General features: G+C 41.8%; 1 protein-coding gene across 1 annotated transcript; it reads left to right on the plus strand.

Annotated features, from left to right (window-relative positions):
- Window positions 1–2,735: 2,735 nt before the first annotated feature.
- On the plus strand, window positions 2,736–15,140 carry LOC131158718 (uncharacterized). The gene is made up of 3 exons (XM_058113580.1): window positions 2,736–2,828; window positions 3,986–5,067; window positions 15,094–15,140. Exons 1-2 carry the CDS (start codon window positions 2,736–2,738, stop codon window positions 4,928–4,930), a joined length of 1,038 nt encoding a protein of 345 aa, XP_057969563.1. The 3' UTR covers window positions 4,931–5,067; window positions 15,094–15,140.
- Window positions 15,141–15,787: the final 647 nt, after the last annotated feature.

Raw genomic sequence — 15,787 nt, forward strand, 5'->3', positions numbered from 1 at the left:
TGTATACTGGCTTGAAAGCTATTGTTATAGGCAAACTCTACTAGTGGCAGAAACTACATCCAACGACCACCGAAGTCTAACACACAAGCTCGTAACATATCCTCCAAGATCTGTATTGTTCTCTCCGACTGTCCATCAGTCTGGGGGTGGAACGCTGTACTGAAAGTAAGCTTCGTCCCTAGTGCTTCCTGTAAGCTCTTCCAGAAATGAGAAGTAACCTTGGGTCTCGATCTGACACAATGGACACCGGTACCCCGTGCATTCTAACTATCTCATGCACGTACAAGTTTGCTTGCCTACTCAAGGAGTAGCTAACCTTCATCGGTATAAAGTGAGCAGATTTCATCAACCTATCCATGATCACCCAAATGACATTCTGCCCGTGAAGTGGTGGTGGCAATTCGGCTACAAAGTCCATGGAAATATGCTTTAATTTCCATTCCGGAATAGCTAAGGGCTGTAACGGCCCTGTCGGCCTCTGATGTTTAACTTTCATCTGCTGACACGTCAGACATTGCTCCACGAACTAAGCAATCTGCCATTTCATACCACTCCATCAGAAGGTGTCACGCAAATCCCGATACAACTTTATGCTACTGGGATGTACTGTATACAAATAACGATGCGCTTCCTTCAGAATCGTCTTTCTGATCTTGTCATCATTTGGAATACACAACTTGGTTCCAAACCTCAACACACCCCCATCAGAAATGTTAAAATCCGCAGCCAACCCTTGCTGCACTTTCTCCACAATCTCAACTAACTCTACATCACTAGCTCGCGCGGCTTTAATACGCTCAAACAAAGTCGGTTGAATCACCAAACTAGCAATGAAAGCCTGATGATCACCGATCACCAACTCTATACCAAGGCTTTTCAGATCCCGTATGATATGATGCTGAGTTACAACCGCAGATACTACCGCATGCTCCGACTTCCAACTCAACGCATTAGCTACCACGTTAGCTTTCCACGGATGATAACTAATGGTGAAATCGTAGTCCTTGATCAGCTCAAGCCACCTCTGCTGTCTCATGTTCAACTCCTTTTGCATGAAAAAGTACCTAAGGCTTTTGCGGTTAGTGAAAATCTCGTATTAAACACTATACAAGTAGTGTCACCAGATATTTAGTGCATAAACTGCAGCAGCCAATTCCAGATCATGCGTAGGGTAGTTCTTCTCGTATTCCTTAAGTTGCCAAGAAGCATAAGCTATTGCCTTACCTTGTTGCATAAGCACACATCCCAAACCCTTCAGAGATGCATCGCTATAGATCACAAAACTAGCATCCCCAGAAGGATTGGTCAAGACCGGAGTAGTAGCCAGTCGGTGCTTCAACTCCTGAAAACATTGCTCGCAATCACTATTCCAATCAAACTTTACCTCCTTCCTGGTTAATCGTGTCAGAGGCCCAGACAACTTAGAGAATCCCTTCACGAACCGACGATAATAACCCGCTAGTCCCAAAAAACTCTAAACTTCTTCCACACTCTTCGATCTCACCCAGTCGACCACAGCTTCGATCTTACTAGGATCAACTGAGATACCGCCTTTAGACACCACATGACCTAAAAATGCGACTTGATTCAACCAGAACTCACACTTCTTTAGCTTGGCATACAACTTCCTCTCCCGTAGAATCTATAGCACTAACTTGAGATGATTTTCATGCTTTTTCAGACTTCTCAAGTATACCGGAATATCATCAATAAACACCACTACAAACTGATTCAGGTACTCATGGAAAACCCTATTCATCAGATTAATGAACACTGCCGGAGCATTCGTCAACCTAAAAGGCATGACTAAGAACTCGTAGTGGCCGTATATGGTTTGGAAAACAGTCTTTGCAACATCCTCAGATCTAACCCTCACCTGATGATACCCTGACCGTAGGTCGATCTTTGAAAAGACCTGCGTCCCCTGTAGCTGATCAAAGAGATCATCGACACGAGGCAATGAGTAACAGTTCTTCACAGTCACCTTGTTAATCTCATGGTAATCAATGCACATATGCATCGACCCGTCCTTCTTCTTCACAAATAACATTGGAGCTCCCCAAGGCGAAACACTAGGTCGAAGAAAGCCCTTGTCCAGTAATTCTTGCAACTGCTCCTTCAACTCTTGAAGTTCTACTGGAGCCATCCGATACGGAGCTTTAGAGATCGGTGCCTTGTCAGACAGCAACTCTATTGCAAACTCTACCTCACGATCCGGAGGTAAACCGGGTAAGTCTTCTAGAAACACATCCGAAAACTCGTTAACCACTCGAACATCCTCGAGCTTCAACTCATTTGAGGACATTTTCCAAAAGATCTCAGGATTTCGATCTCGGTTGATCATCCCCAGCAGGACAACTATGTTTCAAACCTAAAAAGACATTTTTTTTTTCCCAAAGAACCTCAGGGTAGCCTACGCTTGAATGATCATTTATCACTCATGGTGTGGCCCAGGATACCGTTTTGAGGCGCATAAGCTCAGATTGAATATTCCAAGACACGTTACCCTCTTGTGATGCACAAGCTCAGATTGAATATTCCGAGACACATTACCCTCTTGTGATGCATAAGCCTAAATTGAATATTTAGAGGGCCATCCCCCCTTGAGGCATGTAAGCTCGGATTGAATATTCTGAGACACGTTACCCTCTTGCGATGCACAAGCTCGGATTGAATATTCCGAGGCACGTGATCCTCTCCTGAGACATGTAAGCCTGGATTGAATATTTCGAGGCATGTTACCCTTTTGTGACGCACAAGTCCGGATTGAATATTCTGAGGCTTGCCATCTCCCCCTCGATGCGCAAGAACGAGTTCAACATTTTGAGGTCTCCTCACCCTTATAACTCAGATTCCTATATCCGACACACTACATCTCTCTAGTCTGAACCCCTACATCCGACACAGATTACTAACCCCTACTAACTTCTAACCAAGAAACTGCTAACTACTAACTTCTCCAGAATAAATGCAACCTTCTCATCCAACCCTATCCGCCATCTCCTCCTCTTTGTTTGATGAAAACGACACTTGATTGACCCATAGGCACTAAACAGTGGTGTGGCTTGTTTAAAATATGTGTCTTTTATCTTTGCAGGCTTGTTGTTACAAATAATGTAGGAAAGTTCCTACTGTTACTTTGAAGCAACAAAACCTACAAAGAGTGGCAGCTGTCGACACCCCAATTTTAACTAGGCTACCTCGAGAAGACCCGACACATAAAGTTGAATTCATGCCCCGAAAATTGGAGGACCCTTCTAAGAGACCCAATCGAGTCTCTATTTGTTTTCAACAGGTCCCTGCGTTTTTGCCGAGTCCCGATTTGTTTCTAATGAGTCCTGTTGTTTTTACAGAGCCCCATTTTATCTTCCATGAGTCTTGGATTTTCAAACAAGTCCCAGTGTTTTTACCGAGTCTTGGTGTTTGTACCGAGTTTCGGTTCATTTTTAGTGAGTTCGGTTATTTTTACCGAGTCCTGGTGTCTTTATAGAGTCCTGGTACGTTTTCACCAAGTTTCAATCATTTTGGAAAAATTGAGTCCAGGTCCTTTCATTTTCAGGAAATCAAGTTTCAATGTTCGGTCGAGTCTCTCTTTTCGGAGGATAGGGTCGATGAAAAAAAAATGCAAAATAATAAAAAATAACAATACAAAAAGGGGGAAAAAAGAAAGAAAGAGGGAGCTATAATTATTAGTGTAATATTATTATTATTATTGTTACTATTATTACTAGTGTAGTATTACTATTATAATCTTAGTATGCTATTATTATTATTATTATTAGCAAAACAAAAACACAAAAAAAGAAGAAATAAAACAAAACAAAAACACAAAAAGGAAGAAAATAAAAAAGCCTATAAAGGCTACGGTTCACACACACTTTTTTGGGAGAGGGGGCCCGGGGGGGGGGGGGGGGGGGATCTTCTCTCTCTCTCTCTCTCTGGGTTTTTCCCTCTCCATCCCCGCTGCAACACCGAGAAGATCTAGCCTCTAAAACTCCCACACAGCCACCCTCAGCCGCTAGCCTCCATCGTCTCCGACCCCTTGAACTCGTCAGCCATTTTCCATCTCTCCCCCAACTCTCATTCTCTCTCGGACCTCACAGCTGAGTGCCTCACAGCCACGCACCAGCGAGCAACCGCCATTCCAACAACCTCCACTCGCTCAATCACCGACTACGCACCAGTGAGAAACCACTCTCTCTTAGCCTCTCCTACCACCAGATCCCGCCAGCAGCACCTGCAACCCCAACCGAGTACCCATCAACCTCACCACCTCCCAGCAACGAACCCCCAGCAGCTCCATCTCTCTCCCAGCTCTCTTTCTCTCCATCGGATCTCTCTAGAAATCTCACGCCCACTAGCCACTGCACCCAGCAGCAGCCACCACTCGCACCATCAACATCACCTGCAACTCCCAGCACCACCTGTAACCACCAACCTCAGCCCTGATAGCCATCTTTCAGACTCTCTTCTCCTTCATCTCCTTCTCTCTCTCTCTCTCTCTCTCTCTCTCTCTCTCTCTCTCTCCCATCTCTCGGATTCTGTCACAGCAGCTAACCAGCCGAGCCACCCACCATCCTTACTCTCACACCTCGGAAAATCATACCCGCTCTCATCTATTCTCCCACTCACTGTCTGCTCTCTCTCATCCCCCTCGCAGATCTTGTTTAGCCACACCAGTAAATCCGGCATCACCAATCCAGCTCCAGCTTCGAGACCACTAGAACCGCCACCCAGCTCCACCCACAACAGAAGCCAACCTCGGACGCACAGTAGTAGCCGAGGGGAGGTCGAAGACAGCACACAGCAGAGGAGGCCCGAGCACTGCTCCTTACATAACCAGACTAGATTCAAACCCCGACCACCATCACCGGCCTCCAGCAGAGCGAGGGTTCAAGCACAGGAACTCATGTTGGATCATATCTTTTAGACTAGCTGCGAGATTCAATTCCCAAGTTTGATCTTCGAGTGGATTTGAGGACCGTTTAATGTCATGGGATCCTTGGTGGAATGCTGTGTTCATGGTGGTCTGCTGATATGAGATGATCGGTTGCTGATTTTCTGTTGGTGTGCTTTCCTTCTCCCTCTCTTGCGTTCCATGAGGTTTCATTGGAGGTTCATTTTCCAGCAAAATGTTGGTTTGTGTGTGCATAGCTGTGAGGTGTTTGTGAAAATTCCTGAATGGAGACGCACACTATTAACACACCTCCACACACGCACTCACCTCACTGCATGCTACACACACCCACACACATGTTCATTCACTCACACTCACTAAAGCACACACTGCAACACACACTAATACCGTTCTATTTACATAACACACACACACTGTTAACTCACCACCAACACACGTCACCTCACTGTTGCACACACTTGCGCCCACCTGCAGACACCTACAAAACACCTGCACCCACCTGTAGACACCATTACAGACACTGCTTACTCACCATTACACACACTGCTTACACACACTGCTTACTCACCATTACACACACTGCTTACTCACACTCATGGCCCCGCTAACCTACACAAGCACACTCAACTCACTAACGCACACCATTCACACACATTTACACACACTGTTCACACACATTTACACCCACTGTTCACCCACTCTTTTACACACCCTCACAAACTAACTTAATAACTTATACTAACTTTTACTAACATTTTATTTCTTTACTTGTATTCATACTAACCCTAACTCATGCATTTACTAACTTATGCTAACTTTTAATTTCCTATATACTAACTTTTAAATTCCTATATACCAACTTTTAATTTTAGTATACTAACATTTAATTTCCTATATACTAACATTTAATTTCCTATATACTAACCTTTAATTTCTTGTACTCTAACTTGCACACTAACACATGCTAACTTGCATACTAACATTTACTTGTATATTATTTCCTTTATACACATTTATGCACACACATTTTGCACATGTTATTTACACACACATTTTGCACATGCCATTTACACACATTCATGCATACACATTCTGCACATGTTATTTACACACATTTATGCACACACACTTTACACATGTTGTTTACATACATCCATGAACACACACACATTCACATTCATGCACCTTCATGTGCGCACTTACACACACCATGCATGCATGCAATTTCGCATGCATTCACATACACAGGCATGCATACGTATGCAATTACACACATTCCCATTCAGGCATACACATGCATGCATGCAATTTTACACAGTCACATGCATGCGTGCCTTCACACACACACACACACACGCATGCATGCACACATTCATATACACTCACATGCACATGCATACACATGCATGCATGCATACACATGCATTCATATACCCATGCATGTATGCATGCAGTCACACATACACACATTCACATTCATGTACATGCATGCATGCACTCACACTCAAATGCACACATTCACGTGCTCATGCATGCATGCCATCTCACACATACACATGCATGCATGCATTCATGCACCGCGCATGCATGCTCATACCCATCCATGCAACTCACCTCATGCATTTCGATATCACCCATGACATCATCATGTAGGTCATTTTCCATTCATGCATGCATGACATGAGGATTCTAGTCCAGGCCTTATATCGTATCATTATTCATGCATGCATGCATGCATACGCACGCTGTAGTGACCTGGAGGAATTATAGTATTTAAATAATAAAGAGGGAGAAAAGGAAATTAAAAGGGGGGCATAGCAAGTCTTTGCGTTCGTTGACGAAGTGACATATTGGGCTTGTTGACGAGGTGAATTTTGTCGACGAGAAAATACTGAGAGGGGGTTTTGGGCATCTCTGAATTTCGTCGACGAGGAAAGAGTTCGTTAATGAATTTTCTTCTTGACCTCGTTGATGGGGTGACGTGGTTGGTCGAAGAAGGCCAGTGTATAAATAGGTTTAACCTTTATTTTATGGTTGAAAACCTGCGGGAATGTCTCACCCTCTCTCCTCATTTTAGTTCCCCTCACTTCTTTCTAAGATTTAGGGCCGATCTTCTACCGGTTCAACGATATGAAGCCACCACGACACTCCTGGGGAAGTTCTCTGCATATCTGCCGGAGTAGATCGTTGGTGGGGCTAGTTCGGAATGCATCCCAAATCCAGGGTAAGACTTTCTACTCAATATTTGTCTTCTTGACAGTTGTAGAAAGTGTAGTACGCGTAAAAATACTGAAATTTAGTTCTGGAGAATATCATTATCAGAGTGTTGAACGAGGAATCCTGCGGGTGCAGAACTATTTTTCCTAGGGGCTTTTTAAGAATCAGGTAAGGGGATAAACTAAGTTAGATGTTTTATGAAAGTGTAAGTATAATTTATAGCATTTAATTTTAGAGAAATGTATATATGTAAATATGTATTATGTTGGAAAATATTGCTGAAACTGATGAGATATTCTGAATATATGAAAAACCCATTTTGTGTGGCATGAGTAGAATTTAAGATAAATACTGTTTTCTGAGAATATGATAATGCTATGGATATGATTTGCCGGCGTACTTGTTAAGCTCTGAATATGATTTGTTGGCGTACGGGTCGAGCTATAGATATAATTTGCCGGTATACGAGCTGAGTTATGGTTAAAATATGAAATGTCGATGTACGAGCCAATGATTTTCATGATGTATATATATATATGCAAAGTGATGTGACGAATAACTTGGGAAATGTTAGTATAAAATATTTATGTACCACAGTTTGATTATATGCTATATGTTATCAGAATTTGGTTGGCTTGGTTTAGGTTAGCACTTGCACGATACCGCTGCTATGTGTTCATCATGATATTGTGTTAACACCGCTGTACGGAGTAGCGTGAGGACGGATGGTCGATGTGGTTTTAAGAAGTGTGAGCGCCCCTAGTGTACGGACCAGGTTTGGCAGACCCATCAGACTTACAGACTGTACTTTTGACTTGACAGTGGTCGACCAACCATTGTTAGGTCCTGCTTTCGGATTACACAACCTAGTTATGTGAGGGTAATACATGACAACAGTCAGCTAACCTACCAGGGTTGTTTTCTTATTATATACATATATATATGAGATGAATTATGTTATGGAATCCATTATATTCTGCTATGCTTTGATTATACATATTTTGCCCAAAAATGATATATACAATTTTACTTGTTATGTTTATGTAAATGATTATATATATATATATATATATATATATATATATATATATATATCATGGAAATGCTCATGTTGTCACACACTAGTGTTAGTTTATTTCCCTTACAGAGAGGTGTCTCACCCCAAAATTTCATAAACATTTTAGGAGCTCTAGATAGAAGAGCGGATAAAGCTTTGCTGAGATAGTTAGGGTTGATCTGCCCTCTCTGAAGGGTATGTATTTTGTGATAGGGTCAGATAAATTTTTGTGGGAAATGACCCTAGGACTCTTTTGGGTGGTTCATGTATGTAAATACAATGGACATAGTAATTCTGGTATTGTATATAGTATTATGAGTTAATTATGATTTTATATTTCTTGCTGCTTAGGCATCCACATTGTGTTACTGTTATATCCCTAGTACCCACGGGTTCAGGTTGATAATAATCTGCTGACTTGGTTATTGTGGTTTATATTATATTATGGAAAAAAAATTTACATAGAAAATGAGCAGGTCGTTACAATTTGGTTTTACAGCCAAGTTCTTAGGTTTTGTAGACTTTAGAATGCAGCGGAAACGATACCAGAGTATAGGAAAAGATTTAAAAAATTGTTTTACAGTCTAGAGGTAGGACCTCTGTGGTGGTTTCTGTGTTTTTCCTGGGGTGACGATTTCAGGAAAACCATAGTAAACTATTGTCGAATTATGTTCCTAGAATGTAGGACTAAGGTTAGAAATAAGCTGAGAGTGTTGAGATAAGAGGTTAGGTAAAGTGGGTAAATTACAAGGATAGGATTTTTGAGTTGCGTTTGTTGTTTTCAGGATGGATTCAGGAGGAGGTAGTGCCCATGCGAGTGGCAATGATGGGGCAGGGCCCTCAGGTGCAGGTGGGACTGACTCTGACGCGGTATTACGTATTGGGGCTTAGCAGGTTATGATTGAGATCACTAGGAGCTCCAGTGAGCAGGGTGGTCCGTCGGTTGGCCATGGGTGCACTATCGAGAAGTTTACGAAGATGAATCCTCTAGCATTTTCAGGAGGAGTCGATCCTGTAGCCGCCGAAAATTGGATGTAGGAGATTGAGAAGGTCTTGGCCATGTTGCAGTGTATGGAAGAATAGAGGGTCCTCTTCGCCACCTATAGATTGACAGGAGAGGCCGAGAGATGGGGGACTGCTCTGAGGCTTTTGAAGCAGCAGAGGACTACGCCGATAGCCATGACTTAGGATCAGTTTAAGGAGCTGTTCTTCAATAGATATTTTCCAGCTACTGTCAGGGAGGCTAAAATGGAAGAGTTCTTGAATCTAAAGTAGGGACAGTTATCAGTCCAGCGGTATACGACGCGTTTCATCGAGCTCTCTCGTTTCGCCCTGTACATTGTCCCTGATGAGGTGAAGAAAACGAGGCAGTTTGAAAGATACTTGAGGTGAAGCATATTCAAACATGTGGTAGTGTTACGGATCCAAGATTTTGCTGAGCTAGTTGATAAAGCAGCCTTGGCAGAGGTTGGTAAGCGTTTGGATGTAGATGAACAGGGACAGAGGAAGAGATCTGCATCTTCTAGCTACCAGCAGGGTCCTAGACAGAATTAGTGGAGGAGAGGAAATCATGATAGAGGACGGAGGCAGGAGACTGGAGGACACGAGGTTCAAGCAGGGCAGGGTCCTCCAATCTGTCAGACTTGTGGTAGGCGAAATTGGGGAGAGTGTCGAGTAGGTGGGTTGGTCTGCTATCGCTGCGGTAGACTGGGACATATGGTGAGAGACTGCCCTACACCACCAGATGTAGCTCGTGCTCCTAGACCATATCGGGGAGGCTACCAGGCACCACATGGGGCCAGCAGAGGAATATGACTCTAGCCAGAGTGTTTGCTTTGACGCCGAGTGATGCTGAGACGGCCGGTGACGTGGTGACAGGTATGGTTAGTATGCTTTCATTTAAAGTTATTGCATTGTTTGATTCAGGAGTCACACACTCGTTTGTGTCTTGGGAGTGCACTAGACTTTGTGGGGTAGAAACATAGTTGTTGAATACTGAACTGTTGGTATCTACACCGACTGGGTCAGCAGTGAGGTGTAGTAGGATGCTCTGAGATTGTTCAGTTGATATTCAGAGGAAAATTCTGTCTGTTGATTTGATAGTGCTAAATATGCATGGATTCGATGTAATATTTTGTATGGATTGACTAGCAGCTAATTTTGCCAGCATAGATTGTCATACACAAGAAGTGATATTCAGACTTCCAGGAAGAACGAAATTCAGGTTTGTAGGGTCACGAGTGCAATCCCCGCCTTATTTAGTTTTAGCTATTCAGGCAAGGAGACTACTGTTGAGTGGTTGTCAGGGGTTTGTGGCTTTTGTGAAGGAGATGTCAGAGAATGAATTGAAACTTGCTAGCACGCCTGTAGTAAAGGAGTTTACAGATGTTTTTCCAGATGAATTACTAGACTTGCCACTTGATCGCGAGGTGGATTTTCCTATTGATCTACTTCCAGGTACAGCGCCGATTTCTAAAGTACCATACCGAATGACACTAGCGAAGTTGGCAGAATTGAAAAATCAGCTGCAAGATTTGCTTAATAAGAGCTTTATATGACCTAGTGTATCTCTGTGAGGAGCTCCAGTTCTATTTGTAAAGAAGAAAGACGGGTCTATGAGGACGTGTATAGATTATAAGAAGATTAATAAAGTGACAATCAAGAATAAATATCCTCTACCCTGTATAGATTATTTGTTTGACAAACTCCAGGGTACACAGGTGTATTCGAAGATTGAACTTAGATTTGACTATCATCAAGTGAAGGTGAAAGCAGAAGACGTCTCGAAGACGACCTTCAGGACCAGGCACGGACATTATGAGTTTCTTGTTATACCATTTGGTTTAACGAATGTTCTTACGGTATTTATGGACTTGATGAATATAGTTTTCCACCAATACCTAGACCAATTTGTTGTTGTTTTTATTGATAATGTATTGGTCTATTTGAGGAGCTATGAGGAGCATGATACGCACTTAAGGCAGGTTCTGTAGACACTACGAGAAAAGAAGTTATATGCCAAGTTTAGTAAATGTGAATTTTGTCTTGAGAAAGTTGTGTTTTTGGGACATGTTATCTCAGGTGATGGTATTTTTGTGGATCCTAGTAAGATTGAGGTGGTAGTGAATTGGGTGAGGCCGAGGAACGTCTAGGAGATCAGGAGTTTCTTGGGATTAGTTGGTTATTACCGTCGTTTTGTCGAGGGGTTCTCAGCTTTATCAAGGCCTTTGATGCGACTGACTAGGAAGAATGTCAGATTTAAATGGGATGATAGCTGTGAGCATAGTTTTTAGGAACTGAAGCAGAGATTAATCACAGCACCAGTATTGGTCATTTCGTCAAGAGGTGAGGGTTATGTCATTTACAGTGATGCGTCCTTGAAAGGACTTGGCTGTGTATTGATGCAGCATAGCAGGGTGGTGGCGGCTATGGAGATCCAGGGAATCAGTGTTGGCGGCTATGGAGATCCAGAATCTGATCATGATGGATCTGGAGAGACTTAGCATTGAATTAGTCAAGAGTGATCCTCAAGTATGTATCGCTAGTTTAGTAGTGCAACCTACTCTACAGGAAATGATTAAAGTTGCTCAGAAGGAAAACCCAGAATTAGCAGAGGTGATGGATAGAGTGCAGAGTGGTCAGGGAGAGGAATTCAATGTTGCAGATGACGAAACTTTGCGGTTCCGTTTCAGATTATGCGTTCCTGTTGATATTGAGATCAGAAAGTCTATTTTAGAGGAAGCTCACAGATCTTTGTACATAGTTCATTCCGGCAGTACGAAAATGTATAAGGATCTACAAGAGTTGTATTGGTGGAGTGGTATGAAGAAAGAGATCGCTGAGTATGTATAATAGGTAAAAGCTGAGCACTAGAGGCTGGCAGGGCAATTGGAGCCGTTATTTATCCTAGAGTGGAAGTGAGATCATATATCTATGAACTTTGTGTCAAGATTGCCGACGGCGTTGCATGACCAGATTGCCATTTGGGTGATTGTGGACCGTTTGACTAAGACCGCCAATTTCTTACCTATCAAGATCAGCTACTCTCTTAACCGATTGGCAGAGATCTACATTCCGGAGATAGTTCGTTCTCATGGGGTGCCAGTATCCATTGTGTCAGATCGAAATCCGCGTTTCCCGTCACGTTTTTGGAAGAGTTTGCAGGAAGCATTAGGATCTCAGCTATCGTTTAGCACGACGTTCCATCCTCAGTCAGATGGGTAGATTGGGAGGATGATATAGATAATAGAGGATATGCTTCGAGCGTGTGTATTAGATTTTGGGAAGAGTTGGACTCAGTTCATGCAACTGGTGGAATTTGCGTATAATAACAGTTATTAGACCAGCATTGACATTGCACCGTTTGAAGCATTGTATGGTAGGAGATGTTGTTCTCCTTTATTTTGGGATGAAGTGGGTGAGCGGCGAGTTATGGGACTAGAGCTTGTTCAGCAAGCATGTGACAAGGTTCGGATTATCAGAGACAGAATCAGTGCAGTTTAGGGCCGACAGAAGAGTTATGCTGATAACCGCCATAGGGAATTGGAATTCGATATTGGGGATCATGTATTTCTGAAAATAGCTCTACTAAAAAGGGTTATGCGATTTAGGAAGAAGGGCAAACTTAGCTCTAAGTTTATTAGTCCATTTAAGATTCTAGATAAAGTGGGGCTGGTTGCCTACATGTTAGCTTTGCCGCCTGTATTATCCAGGATGCATGACGTATTCCACGTTTCCATGTTGAGGAAATACGTCTCAGACCCTTATCATATTATCAGTTATAGTGAATTAGAGCTTAGTGATTCATTAGTGTATGAGGAGGTGCCAGTACAGATTCTGGATAGGAAAGCGCAAGATTTGCGTAGCAAGAAGATTCCTTTGGTAAAAGTTTTGTGGATGAATCATGCAGTGGAAGAGACTTCTTGGGAGTCCGAGGAGCAGATGAAGCAAAAGTATCCACATTTATTCTAAGAGATTTGATAATTAAAATGTAAGAAAATAGGTAATATTTCTTTTGCAAGTACATGTAAAAGTTTAGTTAGTAAGTAACATTTTAGTTTTGGGAGAAATTTTCTTTTGTATATGTAATCTCCCAGGACTTGGAATGTAACCACAGTATTCCTCCGCCATAAGTGAGGGTAAGTAATAAAATAAGCAGACCATTTCGTTTTAAGGGATGATGAACCATGTGAACATCAAATTTCGAGGACGAAATTTTTATAAGGAGGGGATAATGTAATGACCCGGAGGAATTATAGTATTTAAATAATAAAGAGGGAGAAAAGGAAATTAAAAGGGGGGCACAGTACGCGTTCGTCAACGACGTGACATATTGGGCTCGTCGACGAGGGTGAATTTCGTCAACGAGAAAATGCTGAGAGGTGGTTTTGGGCATCTCTGAATTTTGTCGATGAGGAAAGAGTTCGTCGACGAATTGTCTTCTTGACCTCATCGACGAGGTGACGTGACTCGTCGACGAAGACCGTTGTATAAATAGGTTTAACCTTCATTTTATAGCCAAAAACTTGTGGGAATGTCTCTCTCTCTCTCTTTCTTCCCATTTCGGTTCCCCTCACTTCTCTCTAAGATTTCGGGCCGATCTTCTGCCGGTTCAATGATTCGAAGCCACCACGACACTCTTGGGGAAGTTCCCTACATATCTGTTGGAATAGATCGTTGGTGCAGTTAGTTCGGAATCCATCCCAAATCCAGGGTAAGACGTTCTATTCAATATTTGACTTCTTGACAGTTGTAGAAAGTGTAGTACGCGTAGAAATATTGAAGTTTAGTTCTGGGGAATATCATTTTCAGGGTGTTGAACGGGAAACCCTACGGGTGCAAGACTGTTTTTCCTAGGGGCTTTTCTGGAATTAGGTAAGAGGATAAACTAAGTTAGATGTTTTATGAAAGTATAAGTATAATTTATAACATTTGATTTCAGAGAAATGTAAATATGTAAATATGTATTATGTTGGAAAATATTGCTAAAACTGATGAGATATTTTGAATATATGAAAAATCCATTTTGTGTGGCATGAGTAGAATTTATGATAAATACATTTTTCTTGGAATATGATAATGCTATGGATATTATTTGCTGGCATATGGGCTGAGCTATTGATATGATTTGTCGGCGTACGAGCCGAACTATGGATATGATTTGTCGGCGTACGAGCTGAGCCATGGTAAAAATATGAAATGCTGGTGTACAGGCTGATGATTTTCATGATGTATATATATATATATATATGCAAAATGATGTGACGAATAACTTGGGAAATGTTAGTATGAAATATCCATGTATCACAGTTTGATTATATGCTATATGTTATCAGAACCTGGTTTAGGCTAGTACTTGCACGGTACCGCTGTTATGTGTTCATCATGATATTGTGTTAATGCTGCTGTATGGAGTAGCATAAGGAAAGATGGTCGATGTGGTTTAAAGAAGTGTGAGCACCCCTGGTGTACGGACTAGGTCTGGCAGACCCATGGGACTTACATACTGTACTTTTGACTTGACAGTGGTTGGCCAACCATTGTCAGGTCCCGCCTTTAGGCCACACAACTTAGTCATGTGGAGGTAATACATGACAACAACTAACTAACATACCAGAGTTATTTTTGTATTATATACACACATATATATATATATATATATATATATATATATATATATATATATATATGAGCTGAATTATGTTATGAAATCCATTATGTTCTGCCATGCTTTGGTTATACATGTTTTTCCCAAAAATGATATATACAGTTTTACTGGTTATGTTTATGTAAATGCTTATATATATATATATCATGGAAATGCTCATGTTGTCACACACTAGTGTTAGTTTATTTCCCTTACTGAGAGGTGTCTCACCCCAAAATTTTATAAACATTTCAGGAGCTCCGGATATAAGAGCGGATAAAGCTTCGCTAAGATAGTTAGGGCTGATTTGCCCTCTTTGAAGGGTATATATTTTGTGATAGGATCAGATGAATTTTTGTGGGAAATGACCCTAGGACTATTTTGGGTGGTTCATATATGTAAATACAATGGACATAATAACTTTGGTATTGTGATGAATGGTATTGTATATGGTATTATGAGTTAATTATGATAATATGTTTCCTGCTGCTTAGACATCCGCATTGTGTTACTGCTATATCCCTAGTACCCACGGGTTCAGGTTAATAATGATCTGCTGACTTGGTTATTGTGGTTTATATTATATTATGGTAAAAAAAAGTTTACATAGAAAATAAGCAGGTTGTTACACACACCCATGCGTGCGCTCATCCATCACATATTATGCATACGTGCACGCCCATTCATGCCCTATGCGCTTACCCATATTCATGCATTACATCATGTCATTACTCATGAATGCACACACGCATATGCATACCCGTTCACACACCACGCACATGCATACACATATTCATGCGTCGGTGTCATTGTTCATTCATGTATGTTGACATGTGCATATGCTCATTCGCACACACATTCATGCACGTACCCAATCATGCATGCACACACATTCATGCACGTGTATATCCATTGGATGCACACACATTCATACACGTGCACATCCATG

Source organism: Malania oleifera, chromosome 6 (genome assembly GCF_029873635.1).
Source record: "Malania oleifera isolate guangnan ecotype guangnan chromosome 6, ASM2987363v1, whole genome shotgun sequence".
Lineage (NCBI taxonomy): Eukaryota > Viridiplantae > Streptophyta > Magnoliopsida > Santalales > Ximeniaceae > Malania > Malania oleifera.

Excerpts from the sequence above, each read along its gene's own strand:
- LOC131158718 (XM_058113580.1), top strand. The coding sequence starts at position 2,736 with ATGTTACCCTTTTGTGACGCACAAGTCCGGATTGAATATTCTGAGGCT. Across the intron at positions 2,829-3,985 it reads AACGAGTTCAACATTTTGAG|CCTCTAAAACTCCCACACAG; the intron begins GTCTCCTCACCC and ends GAGAAGATCTAG.